The sequence below is a fragment of the Bos indicus x Bos taurus genome, chromosome 23 (assembly GCF_003369695.1).
Source record: "Bos indicus x Bos taurus breed Angus x Brahman F1 hybrid chromosome 23, Bos_hybrid_MaternalHap_v2.0, whole genome shotgun sequence".
In the NCBI taxonomy this organism is placed as follows: Eukaryota; Metazoa; Chordata; class Mammalia; order Artiodactyla; family Bovidae; genus Bos; species Bos indicus x Bos taurus.
The window spans coordinates 40,403,186-40,424,342 of NC_040098.1; the positions used below are offsets into that span (position 1 = coordinate 40,403,186).

Genomic DNA, 21,157 nt, shown 5'->3' on the forward strand with positions numbered 1-21,157 from the left:
GGTGGGACAAGAGGATTAAAAGAAGAGACAGACAATCCCTGCTGAGAAATTTACCCGGAACAGAGATGGAGCGTATGCCAGAACCCTCACACAGAAACACAAAGCTGAAGCCAGTTAACACCCTGACAGTTGAGTTAAAATGCTCACAATGTAAGAGTCCAGTATGCTCCCGAGAATTACAAATGAATACATTCAGGTCATGAAATCATAGGTTAAATAAATATCAATTTAAGCAGCAATATAGTAAGATCTCAGCTGGCCCCCTCAGGGAAATGAGCTGTTACTGTTAGGTTTTCTAGGGGGTTGTGGTGAATATGGTCCATTTGGTACCAAAGCCTGAAAGTTCTGGATTAAAATTCTTAAATTATAATACAGAGTCTTGCATTCTTAAACAAAATATATATATAAAAAAAATCTTAACCTGTCTGAAAAAGGAAAAGAAATCCTGGCACATTGAAACTCTTATCTAGAAAAGTCGTTATATGGTGGCTAGTTATTCACATAGAGCTTATCACATGCTTTCTTAAAAGCAAGCTCTTCTGGGAAATTGAAAATTAAACATTTATGTGATTTTTTTTTAAACATTGGCTATTGTGTGAAGTAAGCTGTATGTGTGCACGCATGCACACACACACATCTAAAGGTCCCTGAAGCAATTTAGCTCCCCTTTGTGGAATGGCCAGTCCAAAAGGGATGCTCCAAAGGACTATTCTCATTGGGTCCACCCAGGCTTGTGGATGAATGATGCTACCGCTGATCAAGCTTAGGTTAGAATGAGACTCAGATGGAACAATCAGAACACCATTCTCCCCATACCTCCTAAAGGGACATCTTGGAGCTGAGTCTTATCCTTCCTCCACTCAGAGACCACATCCAAGAGAGCATTAAAATGAAAATCCATGCGCTTGTCAATAGTGGGGTCAGTTATTCTTCCACCTTCCTGAATTAAGTCACATCTTTCTCCAAACTTATGCATGCTGATGCCAAGCTTCAAAATAATAAGAATAAGAAGGTGAAAAGTTTTCCCTGGAAAAAATAGGTACAGGTTCTAAGCTGCAATCAGACAGAGCTCTCGGGGAGCAAAGGGTCAGTCAGGATCTCTCAAAAATACAGGTTGATCAGGTCATGACCACAAAGGAAGGCAGTGAAAAACCAGCATGGCACTGGAGAATGGGGGGGGGGGGCGCCAACAACTGCTTCCGGGCCATGCCCTCCACCAAGATTTATCCATGCTTCAGACGCTAGTGCTGCGCACTGCCCCTCCCTGCTCTGACACCCTCTCTCCTCTGTGGGATCTCACGGGAAAGAGCACACAAACGCACAGACACTCATAGAAGTTGAGGCTGAACTGACCGTCAGTCAATAGTTCACAAAAAGCCTTGGTCTTCAAAGAAATCAGGTAGGGTTGCCCAACAAGAGACAGGAAGCCCAGTTAATTCTCAGATAAACAATGAATACTTTTTTTTTTTTAAGTATAAATAGGTCCCAAATAGTGCATGCAAAACATTCCATGTGATACTGGGACATACTTATATCAAAAAAATTATTGGTGTTTATCTGAAAGTCAAATTTAAATTGGCATTCTGTATTTTTGTTTGCTTAATCTGGCAACCCTACAGCAATAAGCTAATTAAGTGGCCTGCAAATTAACACACAAATATAATTACAGACTGGGGCGGGGGAGGGAGGGGGGATTAAGTTTTCCAGTTCCACCTTCAGAGAAAGGAAGATTGTACTTGTTCTTATTTACTTTTCAGAGGGAATGAGGGGCAACAAATCATTCTGCGTTTATTACATGTTATCTAGAGGCATATTAATACTGCACACAAGCAAACTGAGACCATCTTTTGTTCATCTACAGTACAAATCTTAAAGAAACTCACTTGTTCACACATGAGTGCTACTGGGTTGTTAACACAGCCGTTGACAATCTGGGCTCCTCGTCCCACCGTGACGCCTGTGAAAGACTTATCATCCCATACTCGGCCTCCGATTCTGTCTTTGGCCTCCAGGACAGTCACCTAAAAAGACAGATGATCGGAGAAGCTGAAGAAGATGGAACAGTCATCCCAAATGCAGTACAAAGGTAAAGTGACACAGTAAGTCGAGTTTTGCATCTAGGTAATATATTACCATATTATTAGAACAACGACTTTAGAAAGAGGGCAGTGTGTCAAGGATCCAGCAATTCCATTCCTGGGCGTCTCTCTGGACAAAATTATAATTCAAAAAGATACACGCATCCCCATGTCCACAGCAGCACCATTCACAATAGCCAAGATGTGGAAACAGCCCAAGTGGCCATCGACAGATGAATGGAAAAAGAAGATGCGGTGTGTGTATATGTACACACACACACACACACACACACACACACACACACACACACTGGAATACTATTCAGCCGCAAAAAAAGAACAAAATAATGCCATTCGCACCAGCATGGATGGACCTAGAGATGATCATACTAAGTGAAGTAAGTCAGAAAGAGAAAGACAAATACCATATGACATCACTTATATGTGGAATCTATGACACAAATGAATGTATTTGCAAAACAGACGAAAAAAAATCACATGTGATTCTAAGCACGACCCCGTGGGCTTGGCCAGCACAGACTGGTCCCACAGCCAGACTACTTTATCTCTTCCAAACTTCTGATGCTGGAGGCAGGGGAGCTGCTCTCAGGTGGATAGCCCTGTGCCTCAGACAGTGACCCTGCCCTTGGTTGTAGAAGCTGAAAATGGGAAGCCTCTTCAGTCCTTTCGCTTCTGGAGCCCTAGGAGCACTCCTTCTGATGGCTCCAGGAGGCTCCCCGAGCTAAGCATCTCTGAGGTTACTCAGAGGAATCTATTTCCTAACCAGGAGGGGTGTTTCCCCAGAGAAAGGGGAGAACAATAGAGGTCTCTTGAATATTCTTCTTCCTCGGACCTAAACTCATTTCCTCCAACTAGAAAGGCTACAACTCGTGACTCTCCACCTTCTTTCTGACTTCAGATGAACCCAGAACCATCCATCTAGTTTCTTTTTTCATTTATAAGAGGAAGGCTGAATGCTAAAATCCTCCCCTGACTTTGGCTAGAAATAACTTTTTTTTTAATCGAGATATAGTTGACTTACAATGCTTCTGGTGTACCATAAAGTGATTCAGTTATATATATAAATATATATGTATACATACAGTTTTTTTCAGGAATAACTTTCCCTGTAACATAATGTGAATTTCCCAAGCAAAAAACAAGAAACCTTGGTCCTAATATCTATTGCTGAAATATACATATGGCCAATTAAAATACCTCACTGCTTAATACCTCTTAGACAATATTTTGAAATGCAAACACACTTCCTATAAACTCAACTCAGATTCTCCCGTTTTTGTCAGTAGTATATATAGAATCCAAGATGTAGATCTTGCATTCCACCAAAAGGAAAACCTCTGAGGCATAACCACTGAAAACTTTCTCATTTCTGAAACTCCGCCAGCACAGAAGATGCTGTGAAAAATGTTGATTCTTTTAGCCACACAGAGCACAGCGAAAGACTAATTCAATTCTACCAAATTGATTTTCACGTTTGGTTTAATGGAAAACCAAAGTCCTTGCAAAACAAGTTTTTAAAAAATGGAGAAATGAGTCAGACCTAGGAAGTCCCAGAAATCTGGGAGACTTGAATGAATCTAATGGAAATTAGACACTGAATTGCACAATTTTTTTGTAATCGACTCTATTTCGGCTAATTTTTAACAAGTAGAATAAGGCAACACACTAGATAAAAAGAAATAATATAGCTAGCTAGTGGGAAGCTGCTATTTAACACAAGGAGCCCAGTTAGGTTTGTTGTGATGACCTAGGGATGGGGGGGAACAGAGGTCAAGAGGGAGGGAATATATATGCATAATTATGGCTGATACTCATCATTGTATGGCAGAAACCAACACACACACAAAATAAAGGATTTCTAAAATTAATAAAATGCATTTTGATATGAAAATTAAAAAAAGAGTATCTTTCCTTGGGGTAGAAGGCTACTCCAAATATGGTAGTTTAGTTGCTAAGTCATGTCCGATTCTTGCGACCCCGTGGACCATATAATATATGCAGCATTCTTTGCTAAAATCAGGAACTAGTTTCCAAGTCTTAGAAAATTTGGACCAAAGGAGCAGTTAACCATCTGTTTTCGCCTCCATGTCCCCCAAGTCTTACCTTAATTCCAAAGTTATGCAGTTGCCTAGCAGCTGCTAATCCGGCTGGACCAGCCCCAATAATGATGACTGATTTCTTTACGAAAAGAAAAAAAGAAACAAAAATCCAATTAGAGCAATGAAAAAAATGTACTAGAAGGAGCCAACTGCCAAGCAACGTTAGTTCATCTGCATTTCTTTGCTGTCCCGTTTGTAGAAAGTTATTTCCCTAAAGAACACATCAGTACTTGTCCTAAGCCATCCACCCCTTCCTCTTTTCTACCGTCGAGGGGAACAGCGGTTTATATTCTTTTCCCTGAAGAAACGCATAATCTACAAAAGTCTCGCTAAAGCTTTTACAACGATAATGTGAGTTTTACTTGTATTATTAACGTACGATCACGTATCATGACCGTCGGTAGCAGCACTGCTAGGGTTACGGTCACCTACATTGTGGTAATCTTTAGGCAGAAGATGCTGGTCAGGGCCAACGCTGAGAACTCCTGTGTTGATGAGACCTTTCCTTGTCATAAAATAAAGTATCCTCTCCACCTCCTGAACGCATCGAATGCGCACGAGACCCCGGACGATGATGTGAGGAATACATTTCTGAGGAGTAAGAGCTTCCTGTGTTTGGAAATAAAACCAGATTGTTAAACTAACTAACCGAAAACAAGTCTTGGTTCCTCAAAAAGGGAAAACACAGGATGACCATATGACACAACAATTCTATTCCTATGTATGAAAGAGCTCAATGCATGAATTCTATTCCTATGTATGAAAGAGCTCAATGCACGGCAGCAGTATTCGAAGTGCCAAAAGGTGGGAACGATCCAAGCGTCCATCAGTGGGTGACGGTATAAAGCAAAAGGTGGTCTACCCATACACGGAATATGATTTGGTCATAAAAAGAGACAGAGTACTGACGTACGCTACAACAGGGAAGAACCTTGAAAATGTCATGCTAAGTAAAGAAGCTGGTTACAAAAGCCACATGTTATAGGATTCCATTTATGTGAAGCACCCAGAATAGGCAGATTTTATAGAGACAGGAAGTAGGCAGTGCTGTGCTTAGTCACTCAGTCATGTCCAACTCTGTGCGACCCCATGGACTGTAGCCTGCCAGGCTCCTGTGTCCATGGGATTCTCCAGGCAAGAGTACTAGAGTAGGTTTCCATGCCCTCCTCCAGGGGATCTTCCCAACCCAGGGATCGAACCCAGGTCTCCCACATTGCACACGCACTCAACCATCTGAGCTATCAGGGAAGCCCAAGAACACTGGAGTGGGTAGCTTATCCCTTCTCCAGGGGAACTTCCTGACTTAGAAATTGAACCAGGGTCTCCTGCATCACAGGCAGATTCTTTACCAGCTGAGCTACCAGGGAGGCCCAGAAAGTAGGCTAGGGTTGCCAGAAGCTGGGGGAAGAAAGGAGTGGGGAGTCACTGTTTAATGGGTGTGGGGTTTCCTCTTAATGAAAAAGTTCTGGAACTGCACAGAACTGATGGTTATACAACACTGTGTATGTACTTAATGCCACTGAATTGTACATTTTACAATGATTAAAATGGTAAAAATGATAAATGTCAACGTGCACGTTTTGTATGGTGTGTTAGTGCTCAGTTGTGTCCGACTCTTTGTGACCCCATGAACTGTAGCCCACCAGGCTCCTCTGTCCATGGAATTCTCCAGGCAAGAATACTGGAGTGGATTGCCACTCTCTTCTCCAGGGGATCTTCCCAACCCAGGGATCGAACCCTGGTCTCCTAAACTGCAGGCAGATTCTTTACCATCTGAGCTACCAAAAAAAAAAAAAACCTCCCAGGGTAACTGGAATCTACCATTTATCACTAAGTCATAGTAAGACCAAAGGGAGGTCTGCCTGGTGAAGGAAGAAAGAAAGGAACAAGAGGCACATGGCAATCTCTGTTTTATCACCTATGTTTCCCCTTGCAGAGAATGACCGATATGGGGAGTGTGGGTGCAGAGCACACCACAGATATATTCCTGACTCAAAAAATCACACAACAAAGGCCGTTATAGAAACCCAGGCTGCTGCTGGCCCTGGGATCTGAAAAGGCTGTGTTCTCATCACTGATAGGAGAAGGCAATGGCACCCCACTCCAGTACTCTTGCCTGGAAAATCCCATGGGCGGAGGAGCCTGGTGGGCTGCAATCCGTGGGGTTGCAAAGAGTCAGACCCGACTGAGTGACTTCACTTTCACTTTTCACTTTCATACATTGGAGAAGGAAATGGCAACCCACTCCAGTGTTCTTGCCTGGAGAATCCCAGGGACAGGGGAGCCTGGTGGGCTGCTGTCTATGCGGTCGCACAGAGTCGGACACGACTGAAGTGACTTAGCAGCATCACTGATAAGATGTAGGAGGAACGGACTTAGGAACTTTTCAGGAAAAAAAAAAAAACAAAAAAAAAGACCCTGACTTTGTTTACTCCAGAAGCTTTGGTAAGGGTTGGTTCATCTCAAAGATTCAAGAATAAGGTGGCCTCCTCGCAGGGTCGTGAAGTCAGAACAGGTTTGGGCCATGGGGCGCAGCAGGGAGGTGCCCACTCTGGCCTTTCTTCTACTTGTCCCCAACCCCCAGCTCCAAGAGAACCTGATCAAACACAGGAAGATGACTACAGGCTCAAAATACGAAAGAAATAACATGTACAACATTGGCTTGGATTGCTGCAGAAGATTAAAAAATGTGTTTGTATTCATGACTTAAAAAATAAATATTTAGTCTGACTCTTTGTTTTTCTGACTCCTTAAAAGCAACCATATTTGAGTTTTCCCACTAGAGTATTAAATAGATACATGTTATGATCTTATTACAAATTAAAATAGATCCACAATGGTAAGTGGAGGACTTTTTAAATCAGAGTCTTTCACAGTGTAAGTCCAATTTCAAAGTCAACTAAAAAGGAATGTCAAGAAAAATGAACCCAAGGCTGTTTCTGAAAAGTGCATCTTCCTTCACAGCTTATTTACAGGAAAATTCTGACCACAGTTTTGTTTAGTTCAGCAAATGTTTGCTACTTAGTTTAATACCTACTTTAAGGCTGCTGGAGAGGAAATGCGCAGCCCACTTACCTGGGTGTAATTCATATCAACTGCATTTACAGCTGTAACTTAATCAAATCATCTAGGGCTGGGGTCTAATTCAATGAAATACCAGGGCAGACCCAGAGTATCTTTCTTTAACCAAGACTGGCAGTCTGGCAAAATGTTCTACATTCAGCAGTCACTCAAATAATTGCAGAAGAAATTAATAAATTGGAAAAATATGAGGGTCAGGGAAGACTTTGCTTAAAAAAAATTATAGTCCCCCCACCCGGTCCATCCCCCAATTTACCTTCATCCCTTTCAAGGTAAGTGCTGTTTGAAGCCCCTAACATTCATTCAGTCCCAGGAAAGCACCAATCACTGGTTTCAGATGCTTGAGCATAACAAACTGAGGAAGAATTCCTGTCCTCCGGGGGATTTATGATTCAATCTTTAATGTTTTATTCTTTTTTCTCCCGGCATTGTCATCGGAACTCCTTGACCCAACTTTGCACTGTACACTCACTCACTAGAGTCGAGAATTCTGGTGACACGTGGTCTAACGCAGTGGTTTTCAGGTGGTGAGACTTTGCCCCGTTTGGCAATATCTGGAGACATTTTTGGCTATCACACCGGGTTGGGGGGGATGGTGGTTGCTATGGCATCTAGTGGGTACAGGCCAGGGATGCTGCCTAAACTCCCTACAGTGCACAGGACAGCCCCCACCCAAACGTGTGGTGGAGACACACAGATCTAAAGATCAAGCCACCCCTCTAAGAGAAGTCTGTGTCCACGTGCTGCTGGCCAACCTGCCCCCCACTCACCTTGCAGTTAGTGAACCACAGGGCGAGGACGAGATTCCTCAGAGCCAGGTACATGGTGGGGTCCCTCGAATACTCCGGGAACTCGTACAGCTCATCCAGCTCCATCACATCTGGCCTCACACACAAGGCTTTGCCGCACTCGTTGGGTTGGTAGAAAGGCTGGAAGTACCGGTTCATGCCTGGAACTGAGGGAGAAGCAAAGGAGTAAATCTCCCAGGCTGTAAATTCCAAATCTGGGTAAGCGTTAGTCACTCAGTGGTGTACGACTCTTTGCGACCCCATGGACTATCGCCCGCCAGGTTCCTCGGTCCATCGGATTCTCCAGGCATGAATACTGAAGTGGGTTGCCATTTCGTTCTCCAAGGGATCTTCCCGACCCAGGGATCGAACCTGGGTCTCCTCATTGCAGGCAGATTCTTTACTGTCTGGGCCACCAGGGAAACCCAGGGTAAGCTGAAGAGCAGAAACAAAACCAAACCAGAAAGAAGGGCCTAGACAAGCTTCCTGGTCTGTCCTACGTAAATGCCTCCACTTCCTCTGTCCAATTAGACCTGCTAGGGGGAAATTAAAAAATATTTCCCCATTCTTTCTTCACAAATTCAATTTCTGTGGCACAGAAATTTTTTTTTTAATTTTTGTTAAAAACATGTGCTATAAAATCTGCCATCTTAATCATGTTTGAGTGTTACATATTCACATTGTTTCTCAACAGATTTCCAGAATGTCTTCATCTTGCAATCTGTGATGTTAGAGAAGACTCTTGAGAGTTCCCTTGGACTGCAAGGAGATCCAACCAATCAATCCTAAAGGAAATCAACCCTGAATATTCATTGGAAGGACTGATGCTGAAACTGAAGCGCCAATACATTGGCCACCTGATATGAAGAGCCGACTCACTGGAAAAGACCCTGATGCTGGGAAAGATTGAAGGCAGGAGAAGGGGGCAACAGAGGATAAGATGGTCAGAAGGCATTATTGACTCAATGGACATGAGATTTAGCAAGGTCTAGGAGATAGTGAACGACAGGGAAGCCTGGTGTGCTACAGGCCACAGGGTTGCAAAGAGTTGGACATGACTTAGCAACTGAACAACAACTTCATTTTGCAAACCTGAAATTCCAAACCCAACCGAATGCCAAATCCCCATGGAAATATATCTTAAAAGAAACTATTACTGGAGTTTTTTTAATTAGAAGACTGCTGCTGCTGCTGCTGCTGCTAAGTAGCTTCAATCACACCGACTCTGTGACCATAGACAGCAGCCCACCAGGCTCCCCCATCCTGGGATTCTCCAGGCAAGAACACTGGAGTGGGTTGCCATTTCCTTCTCCAGTGCAGGAAAGTGAAAAGTGAAAAGTGAAAGGGAAGTCGCTCAGTCGTGTCCGACTCTTTTCGACCCAATGGACTGCAGCCCACCAGGCTCCTCTGTCCATGGGATTCTTCAGGCAAGAGTGCTGGAATGGGGTGCCATTGCCTTCTCCGAATTAGAAGACTAACCCCTGATAATCCTTGAGTGGTGTTAAACTCAGTCTAACCTACGTTCTGTTTCTAGGAAAGAAAGAAAAAAAGCCCAAAAAATGCACTGAAAAGGCTGTTTTTCTTACCTGCTTTTCAAGAACACTGTCCCATGTCATTAAATATGACTTCCATGGGCATACAATGCTATCTTATTTATTATCTACTCCCCTATTTCTGGGCATTTGATTTTATCCAATTATTTTACTACTATAAACAACGCCACACATCTTCGGACTTACTTTTGATAATCTTTGATAATTTAGGATAAATTCCTACATCCAAAGAGGATCTATTATAAGGTTTTTGATTCACACTGCCAAACTGCCCTTCATATGTGTACATACCGACTAATTAGTGTCTTAGGGCCTGTTTCATTACACCTGCGGTAACACTGGGATTTATCACTTCAGTTGTGATTTTGACCACATCCACATTTTTAGAGGGTCCAGTGCTACTAGTTAAAGTAAAAGCCCACAATGTCAAAATCTACTTGCACCAAAGATGAAGTCTGTTAGTGTGGAATGGCACCCCCTCCAGTACTCCTGCCCGGAAAATCCCATGGACGGAGGAGCCTGGAAGGCTGCGGTCCATGGGGTCGCTGAGGGTCGGACACGACTGAGCGACTTCACTTTCACTTTTCCCTTTCCTGCATTGGAGAAGGAAATGGCAATCCACTCCAGTGTTCTTGCCTGGAGAATCCCAGGGACGGGGGAGTCTGGCGGGCTGCCGTCTATGGGGTCACACAGAGTCGGACACGACTGAAGTGACTTAGCAGCAGCAGCAGCAGCAGTGTGCAGGAGGCGATCTAGAATTCTCGCTTGTACACAGAGAATTCTGATGGAGAATTTTGTAAATCCCCTGAAAGTAAACAGTCATCAGTCTGCTTGCCTTGACCTGAAGTTTTTTCAAGAGTGGGTCATTTGACTACAATTACCAATGGCATAATTAGAAGCAGAATGACTCAAAGAGAAAAAAGAAGAGTGGCTTGAGTCAAAACTTTCTTCCGGCGTGTCAGAGTAGGCACGATCATCAAATTACGCAGCTATCCAACTTTCGAAGAAATGCTCATTAAACTCCGTAGGTACGATTCCTAGACAAGTGTTACAGGCCTTCCCAATGATTAAGGGAAAAATGAACAAATGTATATAAATAATACAAGTGATCCACAGTAAAACCAGATTCATGAAATAATGAGGTGCTTTGTACTAAGTGAACACATTTAAAACAACCAAACAAAGAAACCATCTTTTCCATTCTGCTCACCCACACATTTCCAGGGCAAGGTAGGGGAGGGAAGGCAGGGAAGGCCAGGCCCAGCTCTCACCCAGCACAGAGGGGACCGCCTTGGGGTGCTCCAGCTTCCCGGGGCTGGCGTCGCTGGTCACGCGGTGCGTGCTGGTGCAGGACGGACTCATGCCCACACAGTCTGGGTAGTAGGCCGAGAGCAGGGGTGCGGCCACGCTGTCTTTCAGCAAAGGAGGTAAGATGAGCATGGAGTACCACCAGTGGTTGGGCACTTCTGACACTCTCTGCAAGGGGGAGAGCAAGACAGAGAGGGACGATGGCGGACAAGAAATGGACTTGCAGAGCCCACCAAGGACAGAGGGTTCTTGCCATGTCACTCATCCCCATTCATCCCCAACCCTTCTCCTTTGCCTTCACTCCTCAGGCCTAGGCCAGAGTCCTACACGGGCAGATTCAGAAACCAAGACCCCTGAGGAGACCTGGAGAGAAGGTTTCTTAGGCCAAGTTCCTTCAGATCTCAGCAAAAGGTCTCTCTTTCCCCCAGCAAAAAACGCCAACACCAGTTAAGTCTTTTTTTTTTTTTTTTTTCTGGCTGCGTCCTGTGGCATGAGGGACCCTAGTGCCTTGACCAGGAATCAAAAGCGTGCCCCCTGCGTTGGGAGTACAGAGCCTCAGCCACTGGACCACCGGGGATGTCCCAACACCAGGTAAGTCTTAATGGTGCCTCCACTGACTCTCCTGGAAGCCTAGGTTTGTTTAAGTCTGACACGAGGAACTTCCTTCTGTTCAGGAATCATTTATCACCTGGTCCTTCCCCCTTTTAGGATCCAAAGATAATGGAAACTGCAAAATTCAGCAAAAAAAAAATTCTCTGAAGTAGCAGTCAAATATTACTGCTTTTTGCCAGAGGTTACTAGAAATTTTTTTCAGAGGGAAAAGTACATGACAATCAGCAAAATCAGATGCTCCATGTAGACTGAAGAAACTATTTTTGGTCTTAAAATATGTGATCATATTCAAGATTTTGAGTTAACATATGGAGTCGTTCGATCAAAGCAGCCTGGTGATGACGGCTGTGATAAAAATAAAATTTACCTGCTTCTTAAGCAACACTGCCGAAATCCTATACTAGGCAGACTTCGCTAAACATGATCTTGAATGTATGCTCCAGGAATTCTAGGAATCTAATAGAGGAGAATCCTGGGCTCAGGAACCCTCTGATGTTAGTTCTCCAGTCTCCAAGCAAATGCCACCTGCCATCAAGCTGTGGTTTGTCAATTAAAAATGCATTATTTGCCCTTCAGAGTCCAAATCTCAGGCAAGCATTTTCTCAGCTTACTACAAGCCCCAACATCCCTCATAAATTATTCCCAGCTGCTTCACCCAGTTTTTTTTCTTTTTTTGATGCAGACCTTTTTTTTTAACTTATTAAATCTGCTACAATATTGCTTCTGTTATACACCTTTTGTTTTTTTCGGCCATGAGGCATGTGAGATCTCAGCTCCCCGACCAGGAATCGAAACCCCACCTCCTGCACTGGAAGGCAAAGTCTTAATCACTGGACCACCAGGCAAGTCCCTCACACGTTCATTTTACTTGCCTGGCCCCTGATGGCTTTTCAGTTTGCAATCTTTGTCCTCAAGGCTTGTTTTAGTTTTGGCTACCCTTGACCAGCCTGGGCTGGACCAAAAAGAAGGAAAGTTCCATTTCATAAACCTGCCCCAGACTCTTTCTCAACTGAAGACAAAAATAAGTAACTGGCATATGAACATCCAGGGACAACTCTTCGGAACTTTTTAAGGTTCTTATATCCCAAGAACATGGCCCCTGTCCTAAAGTTCAGATTCCTTGAGAGCACAATGGTCTGAATAGTAGGGGAGATATTCATAAAGTAATTTTTTAAACTGTATTTAAAGTCATTTTTTCCTTTCTTTCTATAATGTCATCTCGTTTACCCTGAATCCAGAAATTATTTGGGCCACTGCTTTACTGTAGAAATGCTTGAGGGTACAGCTATTTTTTTTTTAATGCGGGTATATGTGTGTGTAAGCTATTTATTTATTCTTTTTAATATGTGTGTCTCATGCAGCCCTTTATGTAACAGAACAGACCTGCCACGTGTCATTTCGCCCTCTGCCTTAACATCAATCACATTCCCTGAGTTTCACATCTAGAAAAACTACAAACTAACAATCCTGAATCACTGTCATGCAGAATAACTCAGAAACCCATAATTAAAAAAAAAATCATCTTCTGAAATAGCCATAGGATCTGGCTTATGTGGCAAAATCAGTCAGCTCAGGGAGCAAAGTTTCCTAAGACAAGCGACACGTGGCCAGGCTTTGCCAGCTGCTGCCCCTTCCACATCTGGGCAGAGACGGGACAAAGCAGTTACAATGAGGTCAGAATAACACGAGAACCCTCTCACAGCTGAATCTAGGCCAAGACCATCAAATCATGGGCCTCTTGTTCGTTTCCTGGAACGATTCAAGTGGCGAGAAGGTCATAAAGTCCCCCTTGGAAAACAAGTATAACAAGTCTGATCCTTGTAGGAAGGCACAGTGTCAGTTTCTGCCTTTTTATTTCCTTTAAACATAAAGCGATAAAATTTGAGTGTGTTTTTTTTTTTCAAGTTGGGTGAGGATCACTCACAACACCATTCCTGCTAGCATTTTCATCACATAGTTATCACGGGAGATTAAAAAGCCTTTGATCAGCAACCAAATAAAGACACTCATAACACTGTTACTGTGTTTCACTTATCGTACTTATCGCTGAAAGTGTAACGCTGGCTAATCTGAAACATGCAGAAATACTCACTAGATCCTCTGGGAGGGAACAATGGTCTGAGGTCTCAGGCTGCAAAACAAGACAAAAAATATTAATCAGGTTTAATTATAAAATACAGTCTTTTTTTTTTTTTAAAGAGCCTTGATGTGGACCATTTTTAAAGTCTTTATTGAATGTGTTATCCTATTGCTTCTGGGTTTTTTGGCCCCAAGGCATGTGGGATGTTAGATCCCTGACCAGCGCTCGAATGTATACCCCCTGCACTGAAGGTGAAGTCTTAACCACTGGACCTCCTGGGAAGTCCCTAAAATACAGTCCTAAGTGTCAGTTTACCTTTAATAAGATATCTCTTTTCATCAATTAGACTGGAAAAGAGAAAGTGTGATAAAACACCCACATGAGTGAGGGTGCGAGGAAGACAGCTCCTCTTGCAACAATGTCCTCGGTGGCAACCTACAACAATGTGTAATAATTCTGGAGAAGAATCTGACAAAATATGAAACCTTTAAATGTGTGATAATTTGGCATTATCTTGTATAACTGAAGATGTACATACTGCGATCGGTTCCACATCCACAAATTCAGTCAGTCTTGGATTAAAAAATACCCAAAAACATTGCAGAAAGTTCCAAAAAGTAAAATCTGATTTTTCCATGCACCAGCAACTATTTATATAGAATTTACATTATATGAAGTATTAAAAGTAACCTAAAGATGAACTAAAGTATATGAGAGGATGTGTGTAGGTTATATGCAATACGATGCCATGTTATACAAAGGACTTCAGCATCTTCAGATTTTGATACCTGCAGGGTCCTGGAATCAAGCCCTGCAGATATGACTGCATTATGCCCAACAGTTCTAGTCTTGCTATATAGACATCTCAGAGACATTGTGGGCTCAGTTTGAGACCAACCATTGCAATAAAGCAAGCGTCACAATAAAAGTGACTCAAAAGAATTTTTTGGTTTCCCAGTGCATATAAAAGTTATGTTTACACTGAAAAGACGCTTACTCCTTGGAAGGAAAGTTATGACCAACCTAGATAGCATATTCAAAAGCAGAGACATTACTTTGCCAACAAAGGTCCGTCTAGTCAAGGCTATGGTTTTTCCTGTGGTCATGTATGGATGTGAGAGTTGGACTGTGAAGACGGCTGAGCACCGAAGAATTGATGTTTTTGAACTGTGGTGTTGGAGAAGACTCTTGAGAGTCCCTTGGACTGCAAGGAGATCCAACCAGTCCATTCTGAAGGAGATCAGCCCTGGGATTTCTTTGGAGGGAATGATGCTGAAGCTGAAACTCCAGTACTTTGGCCACCTCATGCAAAGAGTTGACTCATTGGAAAAGACTCTGATGCTGGGAGGGATTGGGGGCAGGAGGAGAAGGGGACGACAGAGGATGAGATGGCTGGATGGCATCACTGACTGGATGGACGTGAGTCTGAGTGAACTCCGGGAGTTGGTGATGGACAGGGAGGCCTGGCGTGCTGCGATTCATGGGGTCGCAAAGAGTCGGACACGACTGAGCGACTGAACTGAACTGATAGTCTATTAAGTGTGCAATAGCTTAAAAAAAGAAACCTGCACATACTTTAATTAAAAAATACCTCAGGGACTGCCATGATGGTCCAGTGGTTAAGAATCCGCCTGCCAGTGCAGGGGACGGGGGTTTGATCACTGGTCAGGGAAGATCCCACATGCCTTGGGGCAACTAAGCCAGTGTGCTAAAACTACAGAGTCCAAGTGCCCCAGAGTCCTTGTGCCAAAATGAGGATTCAGCACCGCCAAAAATAAATAAATACATAAAATAAAAATACTTTATTGCTAAAAATGCTAACCATCATCTGACAATGCAGAGTTGTCACAAAGCTTCAATTTGTAAAAATGCATATCTGTAAAGGGCAAAAAAGCGAAGTGCAATAGAACAAGGCATGCCTGTATTTTCTAGAGAGACGCTCGTCCACGTGCACCAAGAAAAGGATTAGAAAATTCCTGAAGAAGCATAGTTTGTAAGAGAGAAAAGCTAAGCACAAGCCAGAAGTCCATCAAGAGTAGAAGGCAGAAACAAACTGTACTACAGTCAAACAATGGCACAGCAATGAGAGGAAACTGCAACACACATTAATTACAGTATGATGCACCTTCCAAACATAACGGTGAGTTGAAAGAAGCCACACCCAAAAGCATGCATACTGTATTATGCCATTTACATAAAGTTCGAAAGGAAGCAACATCCACAGTGCTGTAAGTTGGAAGGGTAAGTAGGGACCTATAGCCATACCACCCTGAAAGCGCCTGTCCTCTCTGATCTCAGAAGCTAAGCAGGGTCGGCCTGGTTAGTATTTGGATGGGGGAGAAGAGGAAGTAAGTAGTTACTCTGGGCAGGGGAAAGGGATGGACTCTCTGAGTGAAAGGTGGTGCAAGGGTGCTTCTTCGAGGCTGGTCAATTTCTTAACTGTTCAATTCAGTTCAGTTGCTCAGTTGTATCCGACTCTTTGTGACCCCATGGACTGCAGCACGCCAGGCTTCCCTGTCCATCACCAACTCCTGGAGCTTGCTCAAACTCATGTCCATCGAGTTGGTGATGCCATCCAACCATCTCATCCTCTGTCATCCCCTTCTCCTCCTGCCTTCAATCTTTCCCAGCATCAGGGTCTTTTCCAGTGAGTCAGTTCTTCACATCAGGTGGCCAAAGTATTGGAAGCATCAGTCCTTGCAATGAATATTCAGGATTGATTCTTCTCAGATTGACTGGTTTGATTTCCTTGCTGTCCAAGGAACTCTCAAGAGTCTTCTCCAACACCACAGTTCAAAAGTATCAATCCTTTGGCACTCAGCTTTCTTTACTGGGACCTGGCTAAATGTGGACTCTGAAAATTCACTGAGCTATGGCATTTTGACTTGTGCACTTTCTGTTTGTATATTTCAATTTAAAAAGTTACCTAAATAAACTGAAGACTGGCATACCATATGGTCTGGGAAATCTAGCCCTTGGAATATATTCCAGAGAAACTCTGCACGTGTGCACTAGGAAAACTGGAACAGGAAATGGCAACCCACTCCAATATTCTTGATGGAAAATTCCATGGACAGAGGAGCCTGGTGGGCTACCGTCCATGGGGTCACAAAGAGTTGGATACGACTGAGTGACTGAGCACAGCCCAGCACAGCACTAGGAGAGACATGAAAGAACATGACAGCCCCACACTAGAAACAACCCTCACACGCCTATGAACAAGAGAACAGACACGCTATGGTAGATTCACACAATGCAAAATTACACAGCAGGGACAATTAATGACTCAGAGCTGTAGGCATCAACATGGAGGCAACCAAAAAACCTCAGTGTTAAGGAAAAGAAGAAAGCTGCAGAAGAACGCAAACAACAGGGTACAACTTCCAACCGACATAAAATATGCAAAACTTCACATGTTATTTAGGGTTTCATACATATGTATCAACTCAAAAACAAAAAGCAGAGGAATAATAAATACGAAATTGGAAATACTGCTTGCTCTTGCAGGAGAGGCAGAGGAAGATAACCACTGAGGGGCACCCAGGGAGTTACAGAGGCATTGGTCACGCTCTGTTTCTAAAATTGGGGGTGGGGACACGGTGAGTGTTCAACTTCATTCTTTATCCCTTACACACAAATTATAAATCCTCTTGTGGGTCTAAGAATTATTTCAAATTAAAACAGCTTGATAGGACTTCCCTGGTGGCACAGAATATAAGAATCTGCCTGCCAATGCAGGGGACACAGGTTCCATCCCTGAGCTGGGATGATCCCATACGTCTCAGAGCAGCTAAGCCCGGACGCCACGGCTACTGAGTCAGAATTCTAGAGCTCACGAGCCACAACCACTAAGCCCGCAGGCTGGAGCCCGTTAGCCTAAGCCTGTGTCTGCAACAAGAGAAGCCACGGCAGCGCGAGGCCCTCGCACTGCAATGAAGAGTAGCCCCCACTCGCCGCAACTACAGAAAGCCTGTGCACAGCAAGGAAGACCCAGGCCAGCCAAAAACAAAAATACATAAATAAAACTTGCACAGGCACCAAGCTATTCACTACAGCGCAGTCACTGACAATAAACATTTAGATGTCACCTAAATGCCCTTCGATCACGCCGAATTCATCATGATCTATCCATTCAGTGGACTATGTATTACACAGTCTTTCCAGGGAAAGAGATCTCTATGCACTGAGACAGAAGCATCTTCAAGATATATTAAATAACAAACAGTGAGCGCCAAACAGTGTGTGTTGTTTGCTACCATTCTTTTTAATGTTGTTTTACAAATAAACCTTTCCAGACTTTGTCCTTGACAGAAGACCAAGCTGAAAACCAAAGGGCCTCTGAGTCAATAAACACCATTTAAATAAATATTTCAAAAGTTGAGGCTAATAGATGGTAATCAATCAGAATGGAGCTAGAGGGTCTCAAGGGAGGATTTCCTGGGCAGAGGGGATTTAAAAGATATATCATGCTTAGAGGCTATGATCACTCTGAGCTATACTTCTTTAACCTTTAAAAAGTAGTTTAGATACTTGTTTCCAGGGCTTTAAAAAAAATGTGCCTACCATAAATACATAACGAGAGCATAAAGAAAGTTCTAGTAGGATACATGAGTCATTAAGAGTTGTTATCTATTAGAGTGGGAATAAAGAGATGGTTTAAAGGGGACTTTCATTTTTCATTTACATATTACACGTGTGCATGTACTTACATATGCACACATATGTTCAATTTACTTTTTTAAACTTGAGATTATATTCATGTAATGCTTATGTAAAATTTAAAACTATAGAAAACAGAACTCCTAAATATTCATACCATTTTTCTCACCAGTTTACTTTGCAAAATCATTCAAATATATTAATAATTATGAGTTACTTCAATAATATTTGGAATTTAAATCCCAGACTTTGAAAAACTTGATCATAAACTTTATAAAGCTTTTCAAATGTTTTCTCATTCATCTTTAAAGAAGAATTTGAACTAAGAAAATATTTTGCTGGTGATAACTGCATATCTATGAATATATTAATACTACAAGCCACTGAATTATATACTTTAAGAGGGTGAATTCTGTGAATTAAGTCAAAATTTTCAGAAAGGAAAAGCATCTTGCATCTGAGATTACAATTCCAAATATTCTTTAATGTACTGATAAAACAAGACACATTCTATAGATGAATGCTTTAACACTTTGAAGCAATTAGCACATTTTTAAACGCTAAGCAATTGTCAAATCTCCAAAGAGGCACAATATACCAATTAAGAAAAACTGCTAAAAGCCCAAACATATTATTGTTGTCATTCAGTCACGTCCAACTCTTTGCAACCCCATCAACTGCAGCATGCCAGGCTTCTCTGTCCTTCACTATCTCTGCATTTGCTCAAACTCCTGTCTATTGAGCCCAAACATATTCATCCTTTTCTCTTTCCTAACAGGATCCTAATTTCCATGCTGTTATGAAAGATTTCCCTCCAGTTATAAAATATAAAACATGCAACAGTTATGGAATATCTTCTTCCTTTGTCCCCACTGTTGTTCAGAGTAGCTGTGAGATCCCGTCCTGGCCAAAGAGCTATAAATAGAAATCTAGTGTTGGAACTTCCAGGAAAGCTCCTGGTTTCCCAGTAAAAGGAGGAGAGACTTGGCTTACTCCAGCCTTTCCCATCTTTTCTGCTTTGACCTTGGAATGATGGCTGACGGTGCAGTAATGATCTTGTGAGAGAGTTGGAAGCTAGAAGAATTCCCTGGGCCACTATACCAACTCTGGACTGCCTGCTTCTAAACTGTTTATAAATGAGAGAAAAATAAAAGGCTTAATCGGTTAAGCTATTGTAATGGAGGTTCTCTTTATACATGGGACAGTACCATCCTGATACAATGATCTATACGATAAAGGAAAAATATACGCCATTACTACCGACTGACCCATCAATTAATTTAAACAGAAAACTAACCCATCAATTAATTTAAACAGAAAACCAAAGACAGCATACCTTAACAGCAGTATTTGGTTTCATCCCACATCGGTAGGTCTTTGCTATCTGGGGAGTCAGCTGGATCTCCTTGGTAAGCTGCCTCCATTTCCTACACTCAGGTTTTGTACATTGAACCTAGATGGAGAGTAAGAAGTCAAGGTCAGTGAGTTAGCACCTCTTGAGTGGGCATTTCTTCCATCTCTTCCTTTGCCATCTCCTCCACATGATCTGGATTAACAAGCATTCAGCATCAAATGCATGAGGTTAAGTGAAAGAAGCCAAATGTAAAAGGTCACACACTGCCTGACTCCTTTATATAAAGCATCCAAAATGGTAAATTCAGAAAGGAAGAAAGCAGATCAGCGGTTGCCAGGGGGTAGAGGTAGGGAGGAATGGGAGGTAACGGCTGAGTGGGCACAGGTCTCCTTTGTGGATGATGAAATGTTCTGGAACTGGATATTGGTGGTGATTGGACCACACTGTGAATGTACTGAATGCTGAGTTGTACATTTTAAAAGGGTTAATTAAAAAAAACTTTTTAAAATGTATTCTTTAATTGGAGGGTAATTGCTTTACAATGTATTGGTTTCTGCAGCACAACAATGCGAATCAGTCATAAGTGTGTGTGTGTGTTCTTTCCTCTTGAGTTTCCCTTGTGAATATTTTGTGAATTTAAAGTTATGTAAATCTCACTTCAATTAAAAAAAATTTTAAGGTATGCAGAGAAAAGCTCAAATTACCTGTAACATTAAATAAATTAGCAAATAATTTATTGAATGATGGTATATTTATATTATATATACAATCACTAAAGTGTGTTTTCAAAGAATGGCTAAATAGAAAAAAATAAAGTTAAATTAATAAAAAAAAAACCTAAAAGCTACTAAAAACTTACATGCAAAGTATGATTCTAAACCTAATTAGGATTTGCATACTAAGTGTGAAATTGTGTTTAAATAAACACAGAAAAACATGAACAAAGAAGTGAGATATGGACCAGACTTAGCACTGGCTATCACCAGCTGGTAATGAGTCTTTAGTTTCTTCTTTATGCTGCAGGTCAAGTGAGGTGATTTTTCCACAAAAATAAAAAAAGTGATTTGCTTTCATAGTTACAGAAAGAATAAATGTAATTAAAGAAAACTTCCCATTGGAATTTTCATCCATTCCTCTTGCATTTGGTGCTATAAATGCGTTTGCTGTTTAGTTGCTCAGTTGTGTCCAACTCTTTGCTACCCCGTGGACTGTAGCCTGCCAGGCTCCTCTGTCCATGAGATCACCCAGGCAAGAACGACTGGAGTGGGTTGTCATCTCCTTCTCCAGGGGATCTTCCTGACCCACGGATCAAATTCCCATTTCCTGCTTGGCAGGTGGATTCTTTACCCTGGAGCTACCAGGGAAGCGCTATAAATGCTTCACAAAATCATACAGTTTTATCTTTTTTACCCAGTAGGGGAGCTGCTGGTCTGCCATGAAAGCTTTGGGACTAGGCTCAGTTTTTCCATTGCTTGTCCATATTTTTTTCCATGTAGTATATTTGTCATATCCATCCTTATGGCT

General features: G+C 42.4%; 1 protein-coding gene across 9 annotated transcripts in view; it reads right to left on the minus strand.

Annotated features, from left to right (window-relative positions):
• The window catches only part of KDM1B (lysine demethylase 1B), a 43,761-nt gene that overhangs the window by 15,333 nt on the left and 7,271 nt on the right, over nt 1–21,157 (minus strand). For all 9 annotated transcript variants that reach the window (XM_027524322.1, XM_027524321.1, XM_027524323.1 and 6 more), the window contains 9 exons: nt 21,044–21,155; nt 19,616–19,732; nt 13,633–13,671; nt 10,892–11,096; nt 8,050–8,234; nt 4,631–4,807; nt 4,203–4,277; nt 1,884–2,021; nt 817–988 (listed from right to left, as the gene is read on the minus strand). In XM_027524322.1, coding sequence (XP_027380123.1) covers nt 817–988; nt 1,884–2,021; nt 4,203–4,277; nt 4,631–4,807; nt 8,050–8,234; nt 10,892–11,096; nt 13,633–13,671; nt 19,616–19,732; nt 21,044–21,155 — 1,220 coding nt within the window. The remainder of the gene's footprint in view (nt 1–816; nt 989–1,883; nt 2,022–4,202; nt 4,278–4,630; nt 4,808–8,049; nt 8,235–10,891; nt 11,097–13,632; nt 13,672–19,615; nt 19,733–21,043; nt 21,156–21,157) is intronic.